Source organism: Haematobia irritans, chromosome 2 (genome assembly GCF_050003625.1).
Source record: "Haematobia irritans isolate KBUSLIRL chromosome 2, ASM5000362v1, whole genome shotgun sequence".
Classification (NCBI taxonomy): domain Eukaryota; kingdom Metazoa; phylum Arthropoda; class Insecta; order Diptera; family Muscidae; genus Haematobia; species Haematobia irritans.
In genome coordinates this window covers 42,810,126-42,836,318 of record NC_134398.1, presented here as the reverse complement: position 1 = coordinate 42,836,318, position 26,193 = coordinate 42,810,126, and the positions used below count along the sequence as shown (strand labels likewise).

At 26.2% G+C, this 26,193-nt stretch overlaps 1 protein-coding gene across 1 annotated transcript in view; it reads right to left on the bottom strand.

Annotated features, from left to right (window-relative positions):
* Window positions 1–3,735: 3,735 nt before the first annotated feature.
* dsf (nuclear receptor dissatisfaction) overlaps window positions 3,736–26,193 on the bottom strand; it is a gene marked incomplete at its 5' end in the record, with an annotated part of 97,622 nt that continues 75,164 nt past the window's right edge. Inside the window, 3 exons of the mRNA XM_075294322.1 lie at window positions 3,736–4,315; window positions 9,210–10,177; window positions 10,289–10,738. Of these exons, the coding sequence (XP_075150437.1) occupies window positions 3,758–4,315; window positions 9,210–10,177; window positions 10,289–10,738 (1,976 nt within the window). The remainder of the gene's footprint in view (window positions 4,316–9,209; window positions 10,178–10,288; window positions 10,739–26,193) is intronic.

Below are 26,193 nucleotides of genomic sequence, written 5' to 3'. Positions count from 1 at the left end.
TATTTAGAATATTTTTATTTCTATAGAATTTTTTTTTTTCAAAATTTTATTTCTTTAGAAAATTTTGTCAAAATTTTATTTCTGTAGACAATTTTGTCAAAATTTTGTTTATATAGAAAATGTTCTCAAAATTTTATTTCTATAGAAAAAATTTCCAAAATTTTATTTCTATAGACAATTTTATCAAAATTTTATTTATATAGAAAATTTTCTAAACATTTTAATATTTCCATAAAAAATTCAATAAAAAATTTGTAAACTTTTATTTCTATAGAAAATTTTCTCAGAAATTTGTTTTTTAACAAAAATTTTCTCAAATATTGTTTTTCTAAAGAAAATATTGTCAAAATTTTGTTTCTATAGAAAATTTGTCAAAATTTTATTTCTATAGAAAATTTTCTCAAAATTTTATTTCTATAGAAAATTTTGTCAAAATTTTATTTCTATAGAACATTTTGTCAAAACTTTATTTCTATAGAAAATTTTGTCAAATTTTTATTTCAATAGAAGATATAATCAAAATTTTATCAAAATATTATTTTTCCCATAAAAGATTCTATAAACAAAAAGTCAAAATTTTATTTCTATAGAAAATTTTGTCAGAAATTTGTTTTCTAAAGAAATTTTTTTCAAAAATTGTTTTTCTAAAGAAAATTTTGGCAAAAATTTATTCCTATAGGAAATTTTATCAAAATTTTATTATTTCCATAAAAAATTTGTAAAATTTTATTTCTATAGAAAATTTTTTCAAAATTTTATTTCTATAGAAAATTTTTTCAAAATTTTATTTCTATAGAAAATTTTTTCAAAATTTTATTTCTATAGAAAATTTTGTCAAAATTTTATTTCAATAGAAGATTTAATCAAAATTTTTTCTACTGCAAATTTTATCAAAATTGTTTTTCCCATAAAAGATTCTATAAAAAATTGTCAAAATTTTATTTCTATAGAAAATTTTCTCAGAAATTTGTTTTTAAGGAAAATTTTCTCAAATATTGTTTTTCTAAAGAAAATTTTGTCAAAATTTTGTTTCTATAGAAATGTTTCAAAATTTTATTTATATACAAAATTTTCTCAAAATTTTATTTATATAGAAAATTTTCTCAAAATTTTATTTCTATAGCAAATTTTTTCAAAATTTTATTTCTATAGAAAATTTTTTCAAAATTTTATTTCTATAGAAAATTTTTTCAAAATTTTATTTCTATAGAAAATTTTGTCAAAATTTTATTTCAATAGAGGATTTAATCAAAATTTTTTTCTACTGAAAATTTTATCAAAATTTTTTTTCCCATAAAAGATCCTATAAAAAAATTGTCAAAATTTTAATTCTATAGAAAATTTTCTCAGAAATTTGTTTTCTAAAGAAAAATTTCTCAAAAATTGCTTTTCTAAAGTAAATTTTGTTAAAATGTTATTTCAATATTTCTTGTCCAAATTTTATTTATATAAAAATTTTTCTCAAAATTTTATTTCTATAGAAAATTTTCCGAAAATTTTATTTCTATTGACAATTTTGTCAAAATTTTATTTCTATAGAAAATTTTGTCAAAATTTTATTTCTATAGAAAATTTTGTCAAAATTTTATTTCTATAGAAAATTTTGTCAAGATTCTATTTCTATAGAAAATTATGTCAAAATTTTATTTTTAACGAATATTTTATCACAATTTTATTTCTACAGAAAATTATGTCAAAATTTAACTTCTGTAGAAAATTTTCTCAAAATTTTATTTCTATAAAAAATTTTGCCAAAATTTTATTTCTATAGAAAATTTTGTCAAAATTTTATATCTATAGAAAATTTTATCAAAATTTTATTTCTATAGAAAATTTTGTCAAAATTTTATTTCGATAGAAGATTTAATAATTTTTTTTTTTCTATTGAAAATTGTATCAAAATTTTATTTTTCCCATAAAAGATTCCATAAAAAAAATTGTCAAAATTTTATTTCTATTGAAAATTTTGTCAGAAATTTTTTTTCTAAAGAATTATTTCAAAAATTGGTTTTCTAAAGAAAATTTTGGCAAAAATCTATTTCTATAAACATTTTGTTCCATAGAAAATTTTATCAAAATTTTATTTCTATAGAAAATTTTCTGAAAAATTGTTTTTTTAAAGAAAATTTTGTCAACATTTTGTTTCCATAGAAAATTTTATCAAAATTTTTATTTCTATAGAAAATTTTCTGAACAATTTTTTTTTTAAGAAAATTTTGTCAAAATTTTATTTCTATAGAAAATTTTGTCAAAATTTTATTTCTATAGAAAATTTTGTCAAAATTTTATTTCTATAGAAAATTTTGTCAACATCTTATTATTTCCATAAAAAATTGCTATATAAAACTTTGTCAAAATTTTACTTCTATAGAAAAATTTTTTCACAAATTTGTTTTCTAAAGAAAATTTTCCAAAAATTTTTTTCTAAAGTACATTTTTTAAAATTTTATTTCTGTAAAAAATTTTGTCAAGATTTTATTTGCATAGAAAATTTATTTCTATAACAATATTATTAAAAATGTTTTTCTATAGAAAATTTTGTCAAAAGTTTATTTCTATAGAAAATTTTGTTTCCATAGAAAATTCTGTTAAAATTTTATTTGTAAAGAAAATTCCATCAAAATTTTATTTCTATCGAAAATTATGTCAAAATTTTTTTTCTACTGAAAATTTTGTCAAAATTGTCTTTCTTCTTTAGAAAATTTTATTTCTATAGAAAATTGTGTCAAAATTTTATTTCTATAGAAAATTGTGTCAAAATTTTATTTCTATAGAAAATTTGCTCAGAAATTGGTTTTCTAAAGAAAAATTTCTCAAAAAAAAATCTCTAAAGAAAATTTTGTCAAAATTGTACTTTTATAGAAAATTTTGCCACAGTTTTTTTCTATAGAAAATTTTATTTCTTTAGAAAATTTTATTTCTTTAGAAAATTTTATCAAAAATTTATTTCTATAGAAAATTTTCCCAGAAATTGGTTTTCGAAAGAAAATTTTCTCAAAAATTGTTTTTCGAAAGAAAATTTTGTCAAAATTTTAATTTTATAGAAAATTTTGTCAAAATTGTATTTTTATAGAAAATTTTGCCACAGTTTCTTTTCTATAGAAAATTGTATTTCTATAGAAAATTGTGTCAAAATTTTATTTCTATAGAAAATTTTCTCAGAAATTGGTTTTCTACAGAAAATTTTCTCAAAAATTGTATTTGTAAAGAAAATTTTGTCAAAATTGTATTTTTATAGAAAATTTTGCCACAGTTTTATTTCTATAGAAAATTTTATTTCTATAGAAAATTTTGTCAAAAATTTATTTCTATAGAAACATTTTTCAAAATCTTATTTCTATAGAAAATTTTGTCAAAATTTTATTATTCCATAATAAATTCTAAAGAAAATTTTTGTTAAAATTTTATTTCTATAGAAAATGTTTTATTTCTATAGAAAGTTTTGTCAAAAAATTTTGTTTTTCTATACAAAATGTTGCCAATAATTTTTTTCTATAGAAAACTGTGGCAATCGTCCGTACAATGTTGGATTTTTCAATTTGCCACTAGTATCTACTAGGCGTGTATCTTCGTACAGCTTTTGTTATAGATAAGTAAGCTTAGTATCTCCGATTATTTTAGCATTGCCTAAATTTAAGTAGATATAGAAGTGGATTAAAAATTTTTTTCCAATGGCACCTTGACAGGGTTTGGCACTATCAGCCTCCTCATCATTAAGGACTATTGCACTTCCATTGTTCAACCGATGGCCATCGATTTATTTTTCTTGCTGCTGTTGCGCCAATGCTGTGGCAACATTTGTTAACCCTGTTTGAGCCGAATTTGTAGATGCATTTCCCACCGATGCAGTGGGTTCCATGCTATACATATCTCTCAATAATCTCGATATGGGAACATTTCCTATAGTCTCTTTGAAAAATAAACACTCAATGGTACTCGTTCGAATCGATCTCAATGAGGGCAGAAGCAATAACAATCTTCCAAATCTTGTAGCCTGACGTGGATACCGTAGACGCACATGATCCGAGAGTATGCATTGGGCTTGATCTTGCAACATCTCAACTGGCTGAATATCACACAACCCCGGAACTTCAGGAGAAAATAAAGCTATAGCCTTCATACAACCCACTTCACTGCCATCGGGAGCAATTTGACGAAAACGTAGGAGAATTTCTTGTATTGTCTTTATTTCCGCGTCAGTAGTTTCATCTTGGGGTAAACGTTCTTTTATCATTGGTGATTCGAATATGGGAGTTAAATCCAAGGGGATTATCCATTGGGCCAAATTTAGGAGAAATAATTCCTTCCATGATTCCTAGAAAGATAAACAGAGAAACATTATAAAATATTATGAGTGAAATTAAACAAAAATTTTAGTAAACAAAAATATCATAGAAAAACCTATATTTCAGCCAAAAAAATATTTTCCTCCCAAAGGAAATTTTGTAATCAGGATCACCCCAAATCTTTTTTAAGAGCATTATGTTACTTTTCTGTAGTGAACATTGAATAAATTTGTCGCAAAAGTATACATTTTTGCCAAACATGGCATGCATGGTGTTCCATAATTTCCGAAGATGGAATATGGTTGCGACAAATATTTTATATGTTTCCCGTGAAAAAGTATGCTCTTGAAACATGTTTGGTGCGATCGTATTCCTTCTCTGCATTTATGCTGCCTTTATTTCAGTACTGAGTCATTTCAGTACTATGTGATAGTGGTTTCTGACTACATGGTTTTTCTCTCACTATGCAAAGAATTCCCATCCCCATCATGGTTGGATATATTTTTTTACAATATCGAGATTTCTAAGAACTTGGGCGGAAAAGTCTTTTGGAATAGATCCGACGGTCTAAAAAGTTCATCCGCCATACGCAATCGCCTACTTCCGCCCTAGTAACTCGTCATTTAGTTTGCATCGGCTTACTTTCGCACTAAGTTTCTTGTCATTCCACTTACTACATCGCTAACTGCTTCAGTTTTTACCTTCCGTCCGCACTAATTGCTTCGGCATTTAGCTTACTTCAGCACCAAATGTCTCGGTTTTTATCATGCTTCTGCGGTAAATGTGTCGACTTATTCCCAGTCACTTCATTGTATGGATTATTTATATAGTGGACGTTTTGCACACCAAAGGCCGGCTCGGATAGGCGACCGACTGAAACTGTGGACAAACACCTGTATCTACTGAATAATTCCAGGTGGGGGTCATGCTACGAGTGGCTCATTGCAAGTGTCTAGGTTTTTAGCATGTTTCTGTGCCAAATACGTCGACTTATTCCCAGTCACTTCAGAGTATGGATTATTTATATAGTGGACGTTTTCCACACCAAAGGCCGGCTCGGATAGGCGACCGACTGCAACTGTGGACAAACACCTGCATCTACTGAATACATCTAGGTGGGGATCGTGCTACGAGTGGCTCATTACACATCGTTTCGATCGAAGTTCGGTGAATTTTCTTTGCGTCGTCTGAGGAATTTATTCCCAAATGCGAAATAATTAATACACAGAGAGCCACCGTGGTGCTCGAATCGTGGGTTCGATTCCTGCTTCGACCGAACACCAAAAAGTTTTTCAGCGGTGGATTATCCCACCTCAGTAATGCTGGTGACATTTCTGAGGGTTCCAAAGCTTCTCTAAGTGGTTTCACTGCAATGTGGAACACCGTTCGGACTCGGTTATAAAAAGGAGGTCCCTTGTCATTGAGCTTAACATGGAATCGGGCAGCACTCAATTATAAGAGAGAAGTTCTCAAATGTGGTATCACAATGGACTGAATAGTCTAAGTGAGCCTGATACATCGGGATGCCACCTAACCTAACTTAACCTACACACAGACCTTCGGACCTACTGTTTCCCCACTGAGACCTTCGGCCCTATTGTTCCACCACAGAGACCTTCGGGCCTACTGTTCCACCACAGAGACCTTCGGGCCTACTTTTCCACCACAGAGACCTTGGGGCTCTCTGTAGATTAGCTAGTAGCTGTAGTAGTAGTTTGTATGATAGTCGCCAGTATTACTAAACACCGATCTTGACCGATTACCGACCCTAAGCTGATCTCGACTGTCACACAACTGCCACACCGTCTGTACAACAATCAACTGCAGCACACTAGCAACCATCTGAAAGCCGAAGATCTCATCAGCAGTTCCCGATCATCTACAAATCGATAAGTTCCCGATTAACTACAAATCGACGAATGCCGATCTTCCCAATCACCAACGAGCCGAACTACTCAGCAACGACCAAACGTCCACACCTCAACGAATTCAATAGCCTCCGATGGTAAACGAATCATGAACTACGTAGCATAGACGAACCGATATTCTCCTCCACTACCGATTACAAACGAACCAATATTCCCCTCAACTACCGAACATCGATAAGTCGACGTTCTCACCACTACTATTTAACGAATCCAATTTATCGCCGACAATGAATTATCTACGAACCGAATACCTCACCAATTACCTAAGCTCTACGAGCCGACGTCCTCATACATCGCCGAATAATCAAGCACCACCGACCATTAAGAAACCGACGAACTCATCAACGAACCGAACCTCTCATCAAATCCCGATCATCAAACAACCGAAGAATCAAAGTACTTACGATTATCTATGACTCGAATTCCTTCTTCATCTTACGAAGACCACCAAATAGGCGACATCCCGAATGTCTTCTCCCATCATATTGGAGGGATTGTCAAATATCATGCAAGTAGATTGTAAAACAGTTTTTATCATTAACACTGAATTAACTAATATTTATCTCGAAAGAGGTAAACAATTGTGTTTTTATTCCGGAAGGTTTAGTGGGTTCTTACGGAGACCCTGAAAGCGACCGAGCTTACCTCAGCCGACGAGAAAACTCCGATACATGTCTCGGTTTTTAGCATGCCTCTGCGCTAACTGCGTCGACTTATTTGCACACTAATTGTCTCGGCATTTCTTGCTTCCGCACTAACTGCTACGTCTTTTACCTTCCGTCCGCGCTAACTATTCGCGTTTTACCTTCCGTTCGCACTAATTGATTTGCCTTTTACCTTCCGTCCGCACTAATTGCTTCGGCATTTAGATTGTATCCGCATCAATAGCTTTCGCTGTGATTGCTTAGGCTTTCAACTTGCATCTGCACTTATTGGTTTGGCTTTTTGCAAATAATTCCAAATCACATCGTGGTTGTACCTCGACATAAGCATAATCTTTTTCGACTATAGGAAGAGTTCGAATAGCTTAGTTCGCCAAGTCTTTTGAAATTGTTCCCATGGCCTAAGAAGTTAACCCCCATACGCAGTTGCTTTCTTCCGCACTAAAAGTCTTGGCATTCAGCTTGCAGTCGCGCCATTATCTTTGGCGTTTAGCATGCGCCCGCACTAATTGTTCTGAGTTCTAACATGCTTCTGAACTACTTCGGCATTTAGCATGCTCATGGATCAATTGCTTCGGTAATTAGTTTGCTCTTGTCTGAATATAGGTTAGGTTAGGTGGCAGCCCGATGTATCAGGCTCACTTAGACTATTCAGTCCATTGTGATACCACAATAACAAGGGAATGGCGTTCCACATTACAGTGAAACCACTTAGAGAAGCTTTGAAACCCTCAGAAATGTCACCAGCACTACTGAGGTGGGATAATCCACCACTGAAATACTTTTTGGTATTCGGTCGAAGCAGGAATCGAACCCACGACCTTGTGTATGCAAGGCGGGCACGCTAACCATTGCACCACGGTAAAATTCTGTCTGAATATAAGTACAACATTTTTAAACGATAAGGAGAGTTCCAACAGCTCAGTGGGATAAGTCTTATGGCATAGGTGTGACGGCATAAAGGCGGAATTACGTACCATGCGTTAATCCGTCCGTTGATTTCTGAGATTTGATGCACTTTAACCGTGATGCTGCTTTGGAAGAGAAAAATTAACTCTTCAGCGGTCGGATTGACGCATGGTATGTAATTCTACCTTAAGAGGTTCAAACCCTATACCATATTGAGAGATAAATGGCATACGGGAGACATACACTGGCGGCTTTTCCTGATATTGATGGCGCTTTTAATAATACGAAGATTGCATTGGGAAGACATGGAGTAAGTAATCTTTAAAAAAGACTGGATCTAGGTAAGGTTAGGTGGCAACCCGATGTATCAGGCTCACTTAGACTATTCAGTCCATTGTGATACTGGATCTAGAAAATGTTACTTCACAGGAATATAGAAGCGATATTGGCGAATGCTACAAGAAACGCGACTACACCAAGGGGACTGCATTAAGTAGCGGTGATATCGCTGTTACTTTGGCTACTCGTAGTAAATGAGATTCTGACTGTTCTGCACAACCGGATATAATGAGTGAAGTCTTACACATTTTATCCGTTTGGACAAAGCGGTGCGGATTAGGTTTTAACCCAAGCAAAACGGACCAAGTGTCTTCACTAGGGGGAGAAAAACGACCGCAATTTTCAGCACACGCCGACTCTCTTAGTGAGGCCACGTCAACGATTCTAAGCCAAGGAATCCGAGTTAACGACGCCGACCTGTCAGCGACGTCGAATTGACAAATGGAATCAACGATACCGAATTCATAACGCCCAAAAAACGTCATCCAGTTCAGGTGCTCGAATTCAAAACCCAGAATCGCCGATCTGTCAACGTAGTCGAGTCGAAGATCCGATCCGAAGAAGTCGAATCACAAAAGTACACGAATCAACCAAGAGAGACAATGCCGACGAATTATCGACGACGAACCAATGAACGAATAACGAATCGTTAACTCCACCGAATCGATAACGCTCATCGCATCGGGTCGTGCGTTTTTAATTTAAACTTGGTGGGCCTTTTAAAGTAAATCCTAGACGGCAGGTGGCGTAATTTTTCAAACGCGAACAGCGATACAATGCGAACAGATAAAACACCTCTGAAAAACTTTTTGGTTTTGGGATTGAACCCACCACTCTTTGTATGCAATGCAAGAATGATAACCATTACAACACAACCATAACGATCCTAAAAATATTTGTGAGCCTGGAAGTAATTTTGAGAGCATGAGTACGTTCGTGAGTCCTTAATTGTTTGCATCATAATTTTTGGCCAAGTTTCCAGTTCCATTCGATAACATGTACAAAAACCTTAAATTTCGTGTCCCATCACTACCCCTTACATTACTACTACCAACCCCACCCATTAGCTCTTGACAAAAACTTACCTGCAACAAAAGGATCTGATCACTCCTGGACAATGTTTGAAAAGGCATTAAACATTTCACCCAACGCACAGCCATAAACAGGAGACGAGCTGTGGTCTCCTGCAGCATTTCCCACGACATGAGGCGTGAATCCAAACCAATTAATTGCTGAGGCAAGGGTGGAAATAAAATGGAATTATGCATTTGGTATTGAATGATTTCCTGACATTTGTCAGGACTTAAGAGTAGCTCAATGAAACCATTCTGTCGGGCTGCATAGAGGGCGGCAGCAGCCTGCTGCTGTTGCTGTGATGACGAAGGGGTTGTGCTGGTTGATGCTCCTGCTACAGATGTCGTCTGAGCTGTAGAGGACGTCGAGGAAGTGGAAGATGTTGCCGTTGCCAGTAGGCCCGTATGAAGACTTGGATGTAGAGATGCAAGAGATGTTGATATTGATGCCACCGGTGGCGGTGTTGCATTGTTGGCCGATGACGAAGACTGCCTTATCTGGGTGAAAGCTGTCAGGTGTATGGGCGATGAATTTGGTGGTGAGGATGATAGAGGTGACCCACCATTGTGTTGACTTGGCGGCAAGTGCATTGCATGTAGACTTAAATTGCGATTGTTAAACGACGAATTGTTGTTGTTGACAATTGTGGCCATTGTACCATTGGAGTTATTGCCATTGCTACTAAGGCTGTGTGGCAAGCTGTTCAAAGTTATGGGCGATTCAGATGCATTAGTATGGTTTGTGGTATCCGAGGGTGATAAAGGCTCCGGGTGACCTGGTGAATTGTAACTGGGCGATAGGGGTGGTGGTGTGGCTGATGGTGTCTCGGTCTCGACATTGACACGCGGCGATTCCCCACCCAATGAGGAACGTCCACCCACCGAAGATATCGATTGTATGGAAGCTGTAGGTGATGGTGACGAATAATTGTGAGCCATGGTGGTTTTCCTATAGAACTCGAGGCTTGTAGAGCTAGCAGCTTCATTACTGCCCACCGATGAACCACGATCTCCCCGACTATTGGTCAAGTCATAGGTGGCCACGGGATTAGCTAGAATAGGGCCAGATGTGCCACTGGCCGTAGAACTACTATTGTTTGCCCCCAAGCTGGCTGCAGCTGCTGCCGCTGTCAAGCCCGGTAACTTGCTTGTGGCTTCCGCCAAAAGATTATGATGCATATGAGGCAAGAGATGTGGTGGAAAAGGCAATGGCGGAGGTGGTATATGACCAGAGGCGGCGGAATTTGCTGCATGATGCCCGGGATGATGAAATGCCGTGGGATGTGGAGCCCCATGATGGAATCCTGCTGCAGCTGGATGTGGATGTGTAGAAATGTGTGATGTGTAATTGAAGGACGCGGAAACATTGGTTACCAAAGAGACAGGCAAATGGGTTGCATGAGGATGATAGGCTCCGGGATGTGGAGCCAAACCATTGAGATGATGATGATGATGGTGATGGCCATGATGGTGACCACCATGATGTTGATGCAATTGAGGGTGCAATTTGGGTTTTCGGGGACCTCGCTCATGTTGAACAGCTGCAAAAAAAAAATAGAGAACAAAGGCGGGTAAATAAATTTGACGGAAGACTGAAATTTTCTAACCATATTCCGGATTTATTTGTGCAAGTGACTTTTTTGACAAAATTATCTATAGAAATAACGTTTTATCAAAATGTTCTATACAAAATAAAGTTTTCTATAGAAATAAAATGTTGAGAAAATTTTCTATAGAAATACAATTTTGACAAAATTTTCTGTAGAAACAAATTCAAAAAATTTTATTGAGAAAATTTTCTATAGAAATCAAATTTAAACATAATTTTCTATACAAATAAATAATTGGCAAAATTTTTTATAGAAAAACAAATTTTTAAAAATATGCCATAGAAATAAAATTTTGAAAAAATTTTCTATGTAAATAAAATTTTGACAAAATTTTCTATAGAAATAAATTTCTGAGAAAATTTTCTATAGTAATAAAATTTTTAAAAAATGTTCTATAATAGTAAAATTTAAAAAAAAAAATTCTATAGAAATAAAATGTTGACAAAATTTTCTTTATAAATACAATTTTGAAAAAATGTTCTATAGAAATACAATTTTGACAAAATTTTTCTATAGAAATACAATTTTGACAAAAATTTTCTATAGAAATACAATTTTGACAAAAATTTTCGATAGAACAAAAAGTTGTTATAAAATTTTCAATAGCCAAAAAATTGTTATAAAATTTTCTATAGAAATAAAATGTTGAAAAAAATTTTCTATAGAAATAAAATTTTGCAAAAATTTTCTATTAAAATAAAATTTTGACAAAATTTTCTATGGAAATAAAATTTTGACAAAATTTTCTAAAGAAATAAAAATTTCTATAGAAATAAAATTTTGCAAAAATTTTCTATTAAAATAAAATTTTGACAAAATTTTCTATTAAAATAAAATTTTGACAAAATTTTCTATTAAAATAAAATTTTGACAAAATTTTCTATTAAAATAAAATTTTGACAAAATTTTCTATAGAAATAAAATGTTGACAAAATTTTCTAGAGAAATAAAATTTTCGTTTTCTATTGTTGGTTTGTACTTCAATCATATTTGTTGTTTTGATCTCAGCTTTAATAAACAAATAAATTTTTGAAAAAATTTCTTATAGAAATAAAATTTTGACAAACTTTTCTATCAGAAATAAATTTTTGACAAAATTTTCTCTAGAAATTGAAATTTTGACACAATTATCTATAAATAATAAATAAAATAAAATAAATAAAAGTTTGCAAAAATTTTCTATAGAAATAAAATTTTAACAAAATATTCTATAGAAATAAATTTTAGCAAAATTGTCAATAAAAAAAAATTGACAAAATTTTCTATAGAAATAGAATTTTGAGAAACTTTTCTATAGAAATAAAATTTGGACAAAATTTTGCAATGGTTAGCATGCCCGCGGTGGTGCAATGGTTAGCATGCCCGCCTTATATACACAAAGTCGTGGGTTCGATTCCTGCTTCGACCGAACACCAACAAGTTTTTCAGCGGTGGATTATCCCACCTCAGTAATGCTGGTGACATTTCTGAGGGTTTCAAAGCTTCTTTAACTAGTTTCATTGCAATGTGGAACGCCGTTCGGACTCAGCTATAAAAAGGAGGTCCCTTGTCATTGAGATTAACATGGAATCGGGCAACACTCAGTGATAAGAGAGAAGAGAGAACAAAATTTTCGATAAGAAATAAAGTTTTAAGAAAATTTTCTATAGAAATAAAATGTTGACACAATTTTCTATAGAACTAAAATTTTGCACAATTTTGACAAAATTTTTTATAGAACTAAAATTTTGCACAATTTTGACATAATTTTCTAAAGAAATAAAATTTTGACAAAATATTCTATAGAAATAAAATTTTGACAAAATATTCTATAGAAATAAAAATTTGACAAAATTTTCTATAAAAATAAAATTTTGCAAAAATTTTCTAAAGAAATAAAATGTTGTCAAAATTTTCTTTAGAAATAAATTTTAACAAAATTTTCTTTAGAAATAAATTTTAACAAAATTTTTTTTAGAAATAAATTTTAACAAAACTTTCTACAGGAATAAAATGTTGACAAAAATTTTCTACAGAAATAAAATTTCGGCCCCAACATTCTATTGAAATAAAATTTTACCACAATATTCTCTACGAATAAAATTTTGACAACATATTCTATAGAAATAAAATTTTGAGAAAATTTTCTATAGAAATAAAATTTTGACAAAATTTTCTATAGAAATAAAATTTTGACAAAATTTTCTATAGAAATAAAATTTTGACAAAATTTTCTATAGAAATAAAATTTTGACAAAATTTTCTATAGATTATTTAAAATACTTCTGTTTAATTCGATGAATGAAAGAAAAACGTATTCCCTATTCTGAGTACCATTTTCCGGACTAATCACTCCAATAGGTTATCAAGCCAAAAAATTTATCTTCATAGTTATATTTTTATTGTTTTTTCTTTTTCAATAAACCTTCTCTTCCATGTCACATATACTCCCTAAAATCATCATAGTAACCCTCACTTGTAGTTGGATGTTGCCTAAGTCAGCTAAGAGATTTCCATTCCATGCTGACTTTGCGCAAAACAGTTGGCATACCATACCCCCGCATCACAAGAGTTGAAGAGGCCCTTAAATAGGGGAGTGAATATAATGCGAAGGAAAAATCAAAATGGCGCTGAGGTTTGAGTTTTTGATTTTTGTCCTATGTGGGTGTGTGTATGTGTATCTACATTCCATAATGTAGCTTTACTCCCCTTCTTGAGATTTTTCTAATTTGCATAAAGCATTTACTGCGGGTGGTTTTTGATATGCCAAGCAGACTGGATCTTGCAGACTTGAATCTTGGTGACAAGTGAAAAGGGTATGAGCCAACTTGAACAAAATCTTTTAAATTCTTGTGTCTATGCAAATATTGGCTAAGGGAACTTTTTAATTTTCTTTTACTTTAGAGGGAAAAATATTCCAAAAGTTTAATGGAATGCGGGTTAACGTTTGGCAAATTTTTAAAAAGGAAAAACCTCAAGATCCTATAAGTCATTAAGATAGGATTTTTTTAAATAGACATAACGACTGAAGGGCAAAGATTAATGCCCGTATCTGCTGTCTGGAATGATATATGGAGATTGCCTAAGGGTGGCATGAATACCCAAAGGATTATGTGGACCATTAAAACAATTTAAATTATGTAATCATTTTATGGATAAATCAAAACGGTAAATCATTGATCCTTATTGATTTCTATAGGAAATTTTGTCAAAACTCTCTGTAGAAATGTTCTATAGAAAATTTTGTCAAAATTTTATTTCTATAGAAAATTTTATCAAAATTTTATTTCTATTGCTTAGTACTAAGTTCGTTTCTGCGAAAAACGAATATCTTCATCTATCTCCGTAAATAGGGTTTCAAACCCAGGGATCTTAACTTGTTTATGCGAAATAATATACCTGCCTATTTTTTCGTGCGAAAAATCCAGGGTTGTTAAATATGAGTTTGAAAATGCTCAAAACAAAGACTTCGCATTTATTCCGCGCTAACGTTTTTTGTATGGAGTAACGTGATCTTAGTACTAGGCTTATAGAAAATTTTCCCAAATTTTTATTTCTGTAGAAAATTTTGTCAACATTTTATTTCTATAGAAAATATGTTTTTCAAAATTTAATTTCTATAGGAAAGTTTATCAAAATTTTATTTCTATAGAAAATTTTGTCAAAATTTTACTTCTATAGAAAATTTTGTCAACATTTTATTTCTCAATTTTAAGTTTTGTTTAAATTTTATTAATATCGAACATTTTGTCACCATTTTATTACTATACACCATCTTGTCAATCTTTTATATCTATAGAAAATTTTGTGGAAATTTTATTTTTATAGAAAATTTTGTCGAAATTTTATTTCTATACAAAATTTTTCAAAAGTATATTTCTATAGAAAATTTTTTACAAGTTTTATTTCTATAGAAAATTTTGTCAAAATTTTATTTCTATAGATAATTTTGTCAAAATTTTATAGCTATAGAAAATTTTGTCAAAATTTTGTTTCTATAGAATTTTTTTAAAGTTTATTTCTATAGAAAATTTTGTCACAATTTTATTTCTATAGAAAATTTTGTTAAAATTTTAGTTCTATACAAATTTTTATCAAACTTTTAATTCTATAAAAAATGTTGTCAAATTTTTTGTCAAGATTTTATTTCTACAGAAAATTTGGCAAATTGTTTTTTTCTATAGAAACTTTTTTCTTAATTTTATTTCTATGGAAAATATTATCACAATTTTATTTCTATGTAAAATTTTGTCAAAATTTTAGTTCTATTCAAAATTTTATTTCTATAAAAAAAATTGTCAACATTTTTGCCAAGATTTTATTTCTACAGAAAATTTTATTTCTATAGAAAATTTTTATCAAAATTTTATTTTTATAGAAAATTTTATCAAAATTTTATTTCTATGGAAAATTTTTTACAAGTTTTATTTCTATATAAAATACTGTCAAAATTTTATTTCTAAAGAAAATTTTGTCAAAATTTTTTTTCTATAGAAAATTTTGTTAAAAGTTTATTTCTATAGAAAATGTTGTCAAAATTTTATTTGTCACAGTTTTATTTCTATAGAAACTTTTTTCAAAATTATATTTCTATAGAAAAATTTGTCAAGATTTTATTTCAATAGAAAATTTTGTCAAAATTTTATCTCTATAGAAAATTTGGTACAATTTTATTTCTATAGAAAATTTGGGAAAATTTTATTTCTATAGAAAATTTTGTCAAAAATTTATTTCTATACAAAATTTTATCAAAATATTATCTCTATTAAAAATGTCAATTTGCATTTCTATAGAATTTTTTTTCAGAATTTTATTTCTATAGAAAATTTTGCCAAAATTTTATTTCTATAGAAAATTTTGTCAACATTTTATTTCTATAGAAAATACGTTTTTCAAAATTTAATTTCTATGGAAAATTTTGCCAAAATTTTATTTCTATAGAAAATTTTGTCAACATTTTATTTCTATAGAAAATACGTTTTTCAAAATTTAATTTCTATGGAAAATTTTGTCAAAATTTTACTTCTATATAAAATTTTGTCAACATTTTATTTCTATAGAAAATTTTGTCAACATTTTATTTCTCAACTTTCAATTTTGTTTAAATTTTACTACTATCGAACACTTTGCCACCACTTTATTACTATACCCCATTTTGTCACAATTTTATTTTTATAGAAAATTTTTTCAAAATTATATTTCTATAGAAACAATTGTCAACATTTTATTTTTATAGAAAATTTGTCTACATTTTATTTCTATAAAAAATTTTGTCAAAATTAATTCTATAGAAAATTTTGTCAACATTTTAGTTCTATACAAATTTTTATCAAAATTTTAATTCTATAAAAGAAACGTTGTAGAAAAAATTGTCTTAGTTTTATTTCTATGGAAAATTTTATCAAAATTTTATTTCTATGGAAAATTTTGTCAAAATTTTAGTTCTATACAAAATTGTATTTCTATAAAAAAAATTGTCAAAATTTTTGTCAAGATTTTATTTCTACAGAAAATTTTATTTCTATAGAAGATTTTGTCAAAATTTTATTGCTATAGAAAATTTTGTCAAAATTTTATTTGTCGCAATTTTATTTCTATAGAAAATTTTTTCAAAATTATATTTCTATAGAAAAATTTGTCAAAATTTTATTTCAATAGAAATTTTTGTCAAAATTTTATCTCTATAGAAAATTTGGTAAAATTTTATTTCTATAGAAAATTTGGCAAAATTTTATTTCTATAGAAAATTTTGTCAAAATTTTATTTCTATAGAAAATTTTGCCAAAATTTTAGTTGTATACAAAATTATATCAAAATTTTATTTCTATAAAAAATGTTGTCAACTTTTTATTTCTATAGAAGATTTTGTCAAAATTTTATTTCTACAGAAAATTTTGTTAAAATTTTGCTACTATAGAAAATTTTGTCAAAATTTTATTTCTATATAAAATTTTGTCAAAATTGTATTCTTCCAAACAATATTTTTTACTGCGAAAAGAAATGACCCAAACGATGTTCGTTAGTCTAAAATTTTGTTTGAGAGAAAGTACTTTTTTACGACTAATTTCCCAGCAAAAAAATTTGGCACAACTTTAAAAAAACTTCCAAAAATGTCCTCCCAAATATGTTCTTTATTTTAACTGCACAGGAAGTTCATTTGAGTCAATTTTGTATAACTTGCTTTTTTCATATTTTTAATGGGAAATTTAAAATTTTATTGTTTCAAATGGGTTAAAAACAGATTAAAAATTAATAAAATAGTGCAAATTATTTAAATTTTCCCGAAAAAATGGTAAATCCCTTCTAGAAAAATTGCAATTTTTTGAAAATATTTGATGTCAAACGTTCCAGACAAACGTTATAATGCATTAAAAATCATAAAAAAATTTAAAAATTATTTATTAATCAAAATATCACAAAATTTCTTTATTCACATCCAAATCACTGGATTCGAATCACACCTTAAGAAGTGATGCAAATTCAGTGCAACGTCTGTTGAAATGGTGAACATCCGTCCTGTGACAAGCCCATATTAAAATCATCGCTTCTGCGCCAATTTTGCACCACTTCCGGATACAAAAGGGAAATTTTTCACTACTTTTTTCTGGGTTAAAACATAGTTTGCTATAATTTAAAAGTAATAATCGTCCACTTTAAATTAAAGGGTTTAATTTTGAGTTTCACCCTTCTTCGGCTACCAAGGGAAATTTTTATCTCTTTCGATTTTTTTATTTTATTTATTTATAAAATTCCATTGGGTGTGCTAAAAAGACCACAAAAACTCAATGCCTTAAGACTTACGAATCTCCTTTTACATTTTGATTGCCTTGGTTTTTCTACTTTATGCTGTCATCTTTTTGTTGCTTTTTGCTTTTTTTCCCGCGTTGCTTTTTTTACTTCCTCTCGCATACTTAAGTCCTTAGTTCAAAAAATTTGATGAGTCAAAAGTTTTGTTCTTTTGACGCCGTGCGTGTCATTGTCTTTGCCACTTTGGTTAAATGCTCTCCTTTATGTCCTTTCTTTGCAAAGCTGTGGGAATTTCCTTTTTCCTCGAAAATAATTCGAGACAAAAGAATGAAATGCTGATGTTTGTCCTTAATTGAAATGTTTGATCTTTAAAAGGGCTTTGAGGCTTTTTTCCTATTTTGTTAAAACAGCATTGGTTGACTAAAGCAAATGGTAGGAGAATACGAGAAAAAAGCGAAATGCTTCGCTATGCTGCCTTCTTTGTGGTTTATAAGCTTTTTTAGGAAGCCTTGGAAAAGGTACACACAAAGAAAATTTCTTTAAAATGTGGCCAATAGAGTATATCATTACTAACATCATGAAATTGTCTTCTAAAAGCTAGCAGTCTATGTGAGATAAAGAAAGACAAACTAAGTACATATATAAGTCCTTTTATTCCTTTTTCGGTTTATATAGAGGAATCTACATAAAATTATGAACCGATATGCCATTGATAGGATGATGGTATGGGTAGAAATAAAATTTTCTATTGAAATAAAATTTTGAAATGAAGTTTTGGCAAAAATTTCTATAGAAATAAAATTTTGAAAATATTTTCTACAGAAATAACATTTTGACAAAATTTTCTATAGAAATCAAATTTTGACAAAATTTCCTATAGAAATAAAACATTAAAAAACTACTCCATAGAAATAAAATTTTGACAAAATTTCTTATAGAAATAAAATTTTAACAAAATTTTCCACAGAAAAAAAATTTTGACAAAATTTTCTACAGAAATAAAATTTTGACAAAATTTTCTATAGAAATAAAATTTTGACAAAATTTTCTATTGAAATAATATTTTGACACAATTTTCTAAAGAAATGAAGTTTTTGCAAAAATTTTTATAGAAACAAAATGTTGACAAAATTTTCTTTACGATAAACTTTTGATAAAATTTTATATGGAAATAAAATTTTGACAAAATGTTCTAAAGAAATGAAGTTTTTGCAAAAATTTGAAATGAAGTTTTGGCAAAAATTTCTATAGAAATAAAATTTTTAAAATATTTTCTATAGAAATAACATTTTGACAAAATTTTCTATAGAAATCAAATTTTGACAAAATTTCCTATAGAAATAAAACTTTAACAAACTTCTCCATAGAAATAAAATTTTGACAAAATTTCTTATAGAAATAAAATTTTAACAAAATTTTCCACAGAAATAAATTTTTGACAAAATTTTCTATAGAAATAAAATTTTGACAAAATTTTCTATAGAAATAAAATTTTGACAAAATTTTCTATTGAAATAAAATTTTGACACAATTTTCTAAAGAAATGAAGTTTTTGCAAAAATTTCTATAGAAACAAAATTTTGACAAAATTTTCTTTAAGAATAAACTTTTGATAAAATTTTCTATGGAAATAAAATTTTGACAAAATTATCTAAAGAAATAAATCTTGAAAAAATCTTCTATAGAAATAAAATGTTGACAACATTTTCTATAGAAATAAAATTTTGAAAATATTTTCTATAGAAAAAACATTTTGACAACATTTTCTATAGAAATCAAATTTTAACAAAATTCTCCATAGAAATAACATTTTGACAAAATTTTCTATCAAATCAAATTTGGACAAAATTTTCTATAGAAATCAAATTTTAACAAAATTTCCTATAGAAATAAAATTTTAACAAAATTTTCCATAGAAATAAAATTTTGACAAAATTTTCTATAGGAATAAAATTTGGACAAAATTTTCTATAGAAATAAAATTTTGGCAAAATTTTCTATAGATATAAAATTTTGGCAAAATTTTCTATATATATAAAATTTTAACAAACTTTTCTATAGAAATAAAATTTGGACAAAATTTCCCATTGAACTAAATTTTGACACAATTTTCTAAAGAAATGAAGTTTTTGCCAAAATTTCTATGGAAACAAAATTTTGACAAAATTTTGACAAAATTTTTATTGAAATAAAATTTTGACATAAGTTTCTTTAAGAATAAAATTTCGACACAATTTTCTTTAAGAATAATCTTGTGATAAAATTTTCTATAAAAATAAAATTTTGACATAATTTTCTATAGAAATAAAATCTTGACAACATTTTCTATAGAAATACAATTTTCAAAATATTTTCTATAGAAATAAAATTTTGACAAAATTTTCTATAGAAATCAAATTTTGACAAAATTTCCTTTAGAAATAAAATTGTAACAAAATTCTCCATAGAAATAAAATTTTGACAAAATTTTCTATCAAATCAAATTTTGACAAAATTTCCTATAGGAATAAAATTTTAGCAAAATTTTCCATGGAAATAAAATTTTGAAAAATTTTCTATAGAAATAAAATTTTGAAGACATGTTCTATAGAAATAAAATTTTAACAAAATTTTCCATAGAAATAAAATTTTGACAAAATTTTCTATTGAAATAAAATTTTTAAACAATTTTCTAAAGAAATGAAGTTTTTGCAAAAATTTCTATAGAAATCAAATTTTGACAAAATTTCCTATAGAAATACAATTTTACAAAATTTTCTATAGAAATACAACTTTGAAATTGTCTATTGAAATAAAATTTTGACAAAATTTTCTTAGAAATAAAATCTTGACAACATTTTCTATAGAAATAAAATTTTAAAAATATTTTCTATAGAAATAACATTTTGAAATAAAATCTTGACAAAATTTTCTATAGAAATCAAATTTTAACAAAATTTTCCATAGAAATAAAATTTTAAAAAATTTTCTATCGAATCAAATTTTGACAAAATTTTCTATAGAAATCAAATTTTAACAAAATTTTCCATAGAAATAAAATTTTGACAAAATTTTCTATAGGAATTAAATTTTGACAAAATTTTCTATAGAAATAAAATTTTGGCAAAATTTTCTATAGATATAAAATTTTAACAACGTTTTCTATAGAAATAAAATTTGGACAAAATTTCCCATTGAACTAAATTTTGACACAATTTTCTAAAGAAATGAAGTTTTTGCAAAAACTTCTATAGAAACAAAATTTTGACAAAATTTTCTATTGAAATAAAATTTTGACATAAGAATAAAATTTCGACAACATTTTCTTTAAGAATAATCTTTTGATAAAATTTTCTATAAAAATAAAATTTTAACATAATTTTCTATAGAAATAAAATCTTGACAACATTTTCTATAGAAATAAAATTTTGAAAATATTTTCTATAAAAATAACATTTTGACAAAATTTTCTATAGAAATCAAATTTTGACAAAATTTCCTATAGAAATAAAATTGTAACAAAATTCTCCATAGAAATACAATTTTGACAAAATTTTCTATCAAATCAAATTTTGACAAAATTTCCTATAGGAATAAAATTTTAGCAAAAGTTTCCATAGAAATAAAATTTTGAAAAATTTTCTATAGAAATAAAATTTTGAAGACATGTTCTATAGAAATAAAATTTTAACAAAATTTTCCATAGAAATAAAATTTTGACAAAATTTTCTATTGAAATAAAATTTTTAAACAATTTTCTAAAGAAATGAAGTTTTTGCAAAAATTTCTATAGAAATCAAATTTTGACAAAATTTCCTATAGAAATAAAATTTTACAAAATTTTCTATAGAAATACAATTTTGAAATTGTCTATTGAAATAAAATTTTGACAAAATTTTCTTAGAAATACAATCTTGACAACATTTTCTATAGAAATAAAATTTTAAAAATATTTTCTATAGAAATAACATTTTGAAATAAAATTTTGACAAAATTTTCTATAGAAATAAAATTTTGACAAAATTTTCTATTGAAATAAAATTTTGACACAATTTTCTAAAGAAATGAAGTTTTTGCAAAAATTTCTATAGAAACAAAATTTTGACAAAATTTTCTTTAAGAATAAACTTTTGATAAAATTTTCTATGGAAATAAAATTTTGACAAAATTATCTAAAGAAATAAATCTTGAAAAAATCTTCTATAGAAATAAAATGTTGACAACATTTTCTATAGAAATAAAATTTTGAAAATATTTTCTATAGAAAAAACATTTTGACAACATTTTCTATAGAAATCAAATTTTAACAAAATTCTCCATAGAAATAACATTTTGACAAAATTTTCTATCAAATCAAATTTGGACAAAATTTTCTATAGAAATCAAATTTTAACAAAATTTCCTATAGAAATAAAATTTTAACAAAATTTTCCATAGAAATAAAATTTTGACAAAATTTTCTATAGGAATAAAATTTGGACAAAATTTTCTATAGAAATAAAATTTTGGCAAAATTTTCTATAGATATAAAATTTTGGCAAAATTTTCTATATATATAAAATTTTAACAAACTTTTCTATAGAAATAAAATTTGGACAAAATTTCCCATTGAACTAAATTTTGACACAATTTTCTAAAGAAATGAAGTTTTTGCCAAAATTTCTATGGAAACAAAATTTTGACAAAATTTTGACAAAATTTTTATTGAAATAAAATTTTGACATAAGTTTCTTTAAGAATAAAATTTCGACACAATTTTCTTTAAGAATAATCTTGTGATAAAATTTTCTATAAAAATAAAATTTTGACATAATTTTCTATAGAAATAAAATCTTGACAACATTTTCTATAGAAATACAATTTTCAAAATATTTTCTATAGAAATAAAATTTTGACAAAATTTTCTATAGAAATCAAATTTTGACAAAATTTCCTTTAGAAATAAAATTGTAACAAAATTCTCCATAGAAATAAAATTTTGACAAAATTTTCTATCAAATCAAATTTTGACAAAATTTCCTATAGGAATAAAATTTTAGCAAAATTTTCCATGGAAATAAAATTTTGAAAAATTTTCTATAGAAATAAAATTTTGAAGACATGTTCTATAGAAATAAAATTTTAACAAAATTTTCCATAGAAATAAAATTTTGACAAAATTTTCTATTGAAATAAAATTTTTAAACAATTTTCTAAAGAAATGAAGTTTTTGCAAAAATTTCTATAGAAATCAAATTTTGACAAAATTTCCTATAGAAATACAATTTTACAAAATTTTCTATAGAAATACAATTTTGAAATTGTCTATTGAAATAAAATTTTGACAAAATTTTCTTAGAAATAAAATCTTGACAACATTTTCTATAGAAATAAAATTTTAAAAATATTTTCTATAGAAATAACATTTTGAAATAAAATCTTGACAAAATTTTCTATAGAAATCAAATTTTAACAAAATTTTCCATAGAAATAAAATTTTAAAAAATTTTCTATCGAATCAAATTTTGACAAAATTTTCTATAGAAATCAAATTTTAACAAAATTTTCCATAGAAATAAAATTTTGACAAAATTTTCTATAGGAATTAAATTTTGACAAAATTTTCTATAGAAATAAAATTTTGGCAAAATTTTCTATAGATATAAAATTTTAACAACGTTTTCTATAGAAATAAAATTTGGACAAAATTTCCCATTGAACTAAATTTTGACACAATTTTCTAAAGAAATGAAGTTTTTGCAAAAACTTCTATAGAAACAAAATTTTGACAAAATTTTCTATTGAAATAAAATTTTGACATAAGAATAAAATTTCGACAACATTTTCTTTAAGAATAATCTTTTGATAAAATTTTCTATAAAAATAAAATTTTAACATAATTTTCTATAGAAATAAAATCTTGACAACATTTTCTATAGAAATAAAATTTTGAAAATATTTTCTATAAAAATAACATTTTGACAAAATTTTCTATAGAAATCAAATTTTGACAAAATTTCCTATAGAAATAAAATTGTAACAAAATTCTCCATAGAAATACAATTTTGACAAAATTTTCTATCAAATCAAATTTTGACAAAATTTCCTATAGGAATAAAATTTTAGCAAAAGTTTCCATAGAAATAAAATTTTGAAAAATTTTCTATAGAAATAAAATTTTGAAGACATGTTCTATAGAAATAAAATTTTAACAAAATTTTCCATAGAAATAAAATTTTGACAAAATTTTCTATTGAAATAAAATTTTTAAACAATTTTCTAAAGAAATGAAGTTTTTGCAAAAATTTCTATAGAAATCAAATTTTGACAAAATTTCCTATAGAAATAAAATTTTACAAAATTTTCTATAGAAATACAATTTTGAAATTGTCTATTGAAATAAAATTTTGACAAAATTTTCTTAGAAATACAATCTTGACAACATTTTCTATAGAAATAAAATTTTAAAAATATTTTCTATAGAAATAACATTTTGAAATAAAATCTTGACAAAATTTTCTATAGAAATCAAATTTTAACAAAATTTTCCATAGAAATAAAATTTTAAAAAATTTTCTATCGAATCAAATTTTGACAAAATTTTCTATAGAAATCAAATTTTAACAAAATTCTCCATAGAAATAAAATTTTGAAAAATTTTTCTATAGGAATAAAATTTTGACAAAATTTTCTATAGAAATAAAATGTTGGCAAAATTTTCTTAGAAATAAAATGTTGACAAAATTTTCTATAAAAATAAAATTTGGACAAAATTTCCTATTGAACTAAATGTTGACACAATTTTCTAAAGAAATGAAGTTTTTGCAAATATTTCTATAGAAACAAAATGTTGACAAAATTTTCTATTGAAACAAAAACTTATAAAATTTGGACAAAATTTCCTATTGAACTAAATGTTGACACAATTTTCTAAAGAAATGAAGTTTTTGCAAATATTTCTATAGAAACAAAATGTTGGCAAAATTTTCTATATATATAAAATTTTAACAAACTTTTCTATAGAAATAAAATTTGGACAAAATTTCCCATTGAACTAAATTTTGACACAATTTTCTAAAGAAATGAAGTTTTTGCAAAATTTCTATGGAAACAAAATTTTGACAAAATTTTGACAAAATTTTTATTGAAATAAAATTTTGACATAAGTTTCTTTAAGAATAAAATTTCGACACAATTTTCTTTAAGAATAATCTTGTGATAAAATTTTCTATAAAAATAAAATTTTGACATAATTTTCTATAGAAATAAAATCTTGACAACATTTTCTATAGAAATACAATTTTGAAAATATTTTCTATAGAAATAAAATTTTGACAAAATTTTCTATAGAAATCAAATTTTGACAAAATTTCCTTTAGAAATAAAATTGTAACAAAATTCTCCATAGAAATAAAATTTTGACAAAATTTTCTATCAAATCAAATTTTGACAAAATTTCCTATAGGAATAAAATTTTAGCAAAATTTTCCATGGAAATAAAATTTTGAAAAATTTTCTATAGAAATAAAATTTTGAAGACATGTTCTATAGAAATAAAATTTTAACAAAATTTTCCATAGAAATAAAATTTTGACAAAATTTTCTATTGAAATAAAATTTTTAAACAATTTTCTAAAGAAATGAAGTTTTTGCAAAAATTTCTATAGAAATCAAATTTTGACAAAATTTCCTATAGAAATAAAATTTTACAAAATTTTCTATAGAAATACAATTTTGAAATTGTCTATTGAAATAAAATTTTGACAAAATTTTCTTAGAAATACAATCTTGACAACATTTTCTATAGAAATAAAATTTTAAAAATATTTTCTATAGAAATAACATTTTGAAATAAAATCTTGACAAAATTTTCTATAGAAATCAAATTTTAACAAAATTTTCCATAGAAATAAAATTTTAAAAAATTTTCTATCGAATCAAATTTTGACAAAATTTTCTATAGAAATCAAATTTTAACAAAATTCTCCATAGAAATAAAATTTTGAAAAATTTTTCTATAGGAATAAAATTTTGACAAAATTTTCTATAGAAATAAAATGTTGGCAAAATTTTCTTAGAAATAAAATGTTGACAAAATTTTCTATAAAAATAAAATTTGGACAAAATTTCCTATTGAACTAAATGTTGACACAATTTTCTAAAGAAATGAAGTTTTTGCAAATATTTCTATAGAAACAAAATGTTGACAAAATTTTCTATTGAAACAAAAACTTATAAAATTTGGACAAAATTTCCTATTGAACTAAATGTTGACACAATTTTCTAAAGAAATGAAGTTTTTGCAAATATTTCTATAGAAACAAAATGTTGGCAAAATTTTCTATATATATAAAATTTTAACAAACTTTTCTATAGAAATAAAATTTGGACAAAATTTCCCATTGAACTAAATTTTGACACAATTTTCTAAAGAAATGAAGTTTTTGCAAAATTTCTATGGAAACAAAATTTTGACAAAATTTTGACAAAATTTTTATTGAAATAAAATTTTGACATAAGTTTCTTTAAGAATAAAATTTCGACACAATTTTCTTTAAGAATAATCTTGTGATAAAATTTTCTATAAAAATAAAATTTTGACATAATTTTCTATAGAAATAAAATCTTGACAACATTTTCTATAGAAATACAATTTTGAAAATATTTTCTATAGAAATAAAATTTTGACAAAATTTTCTATA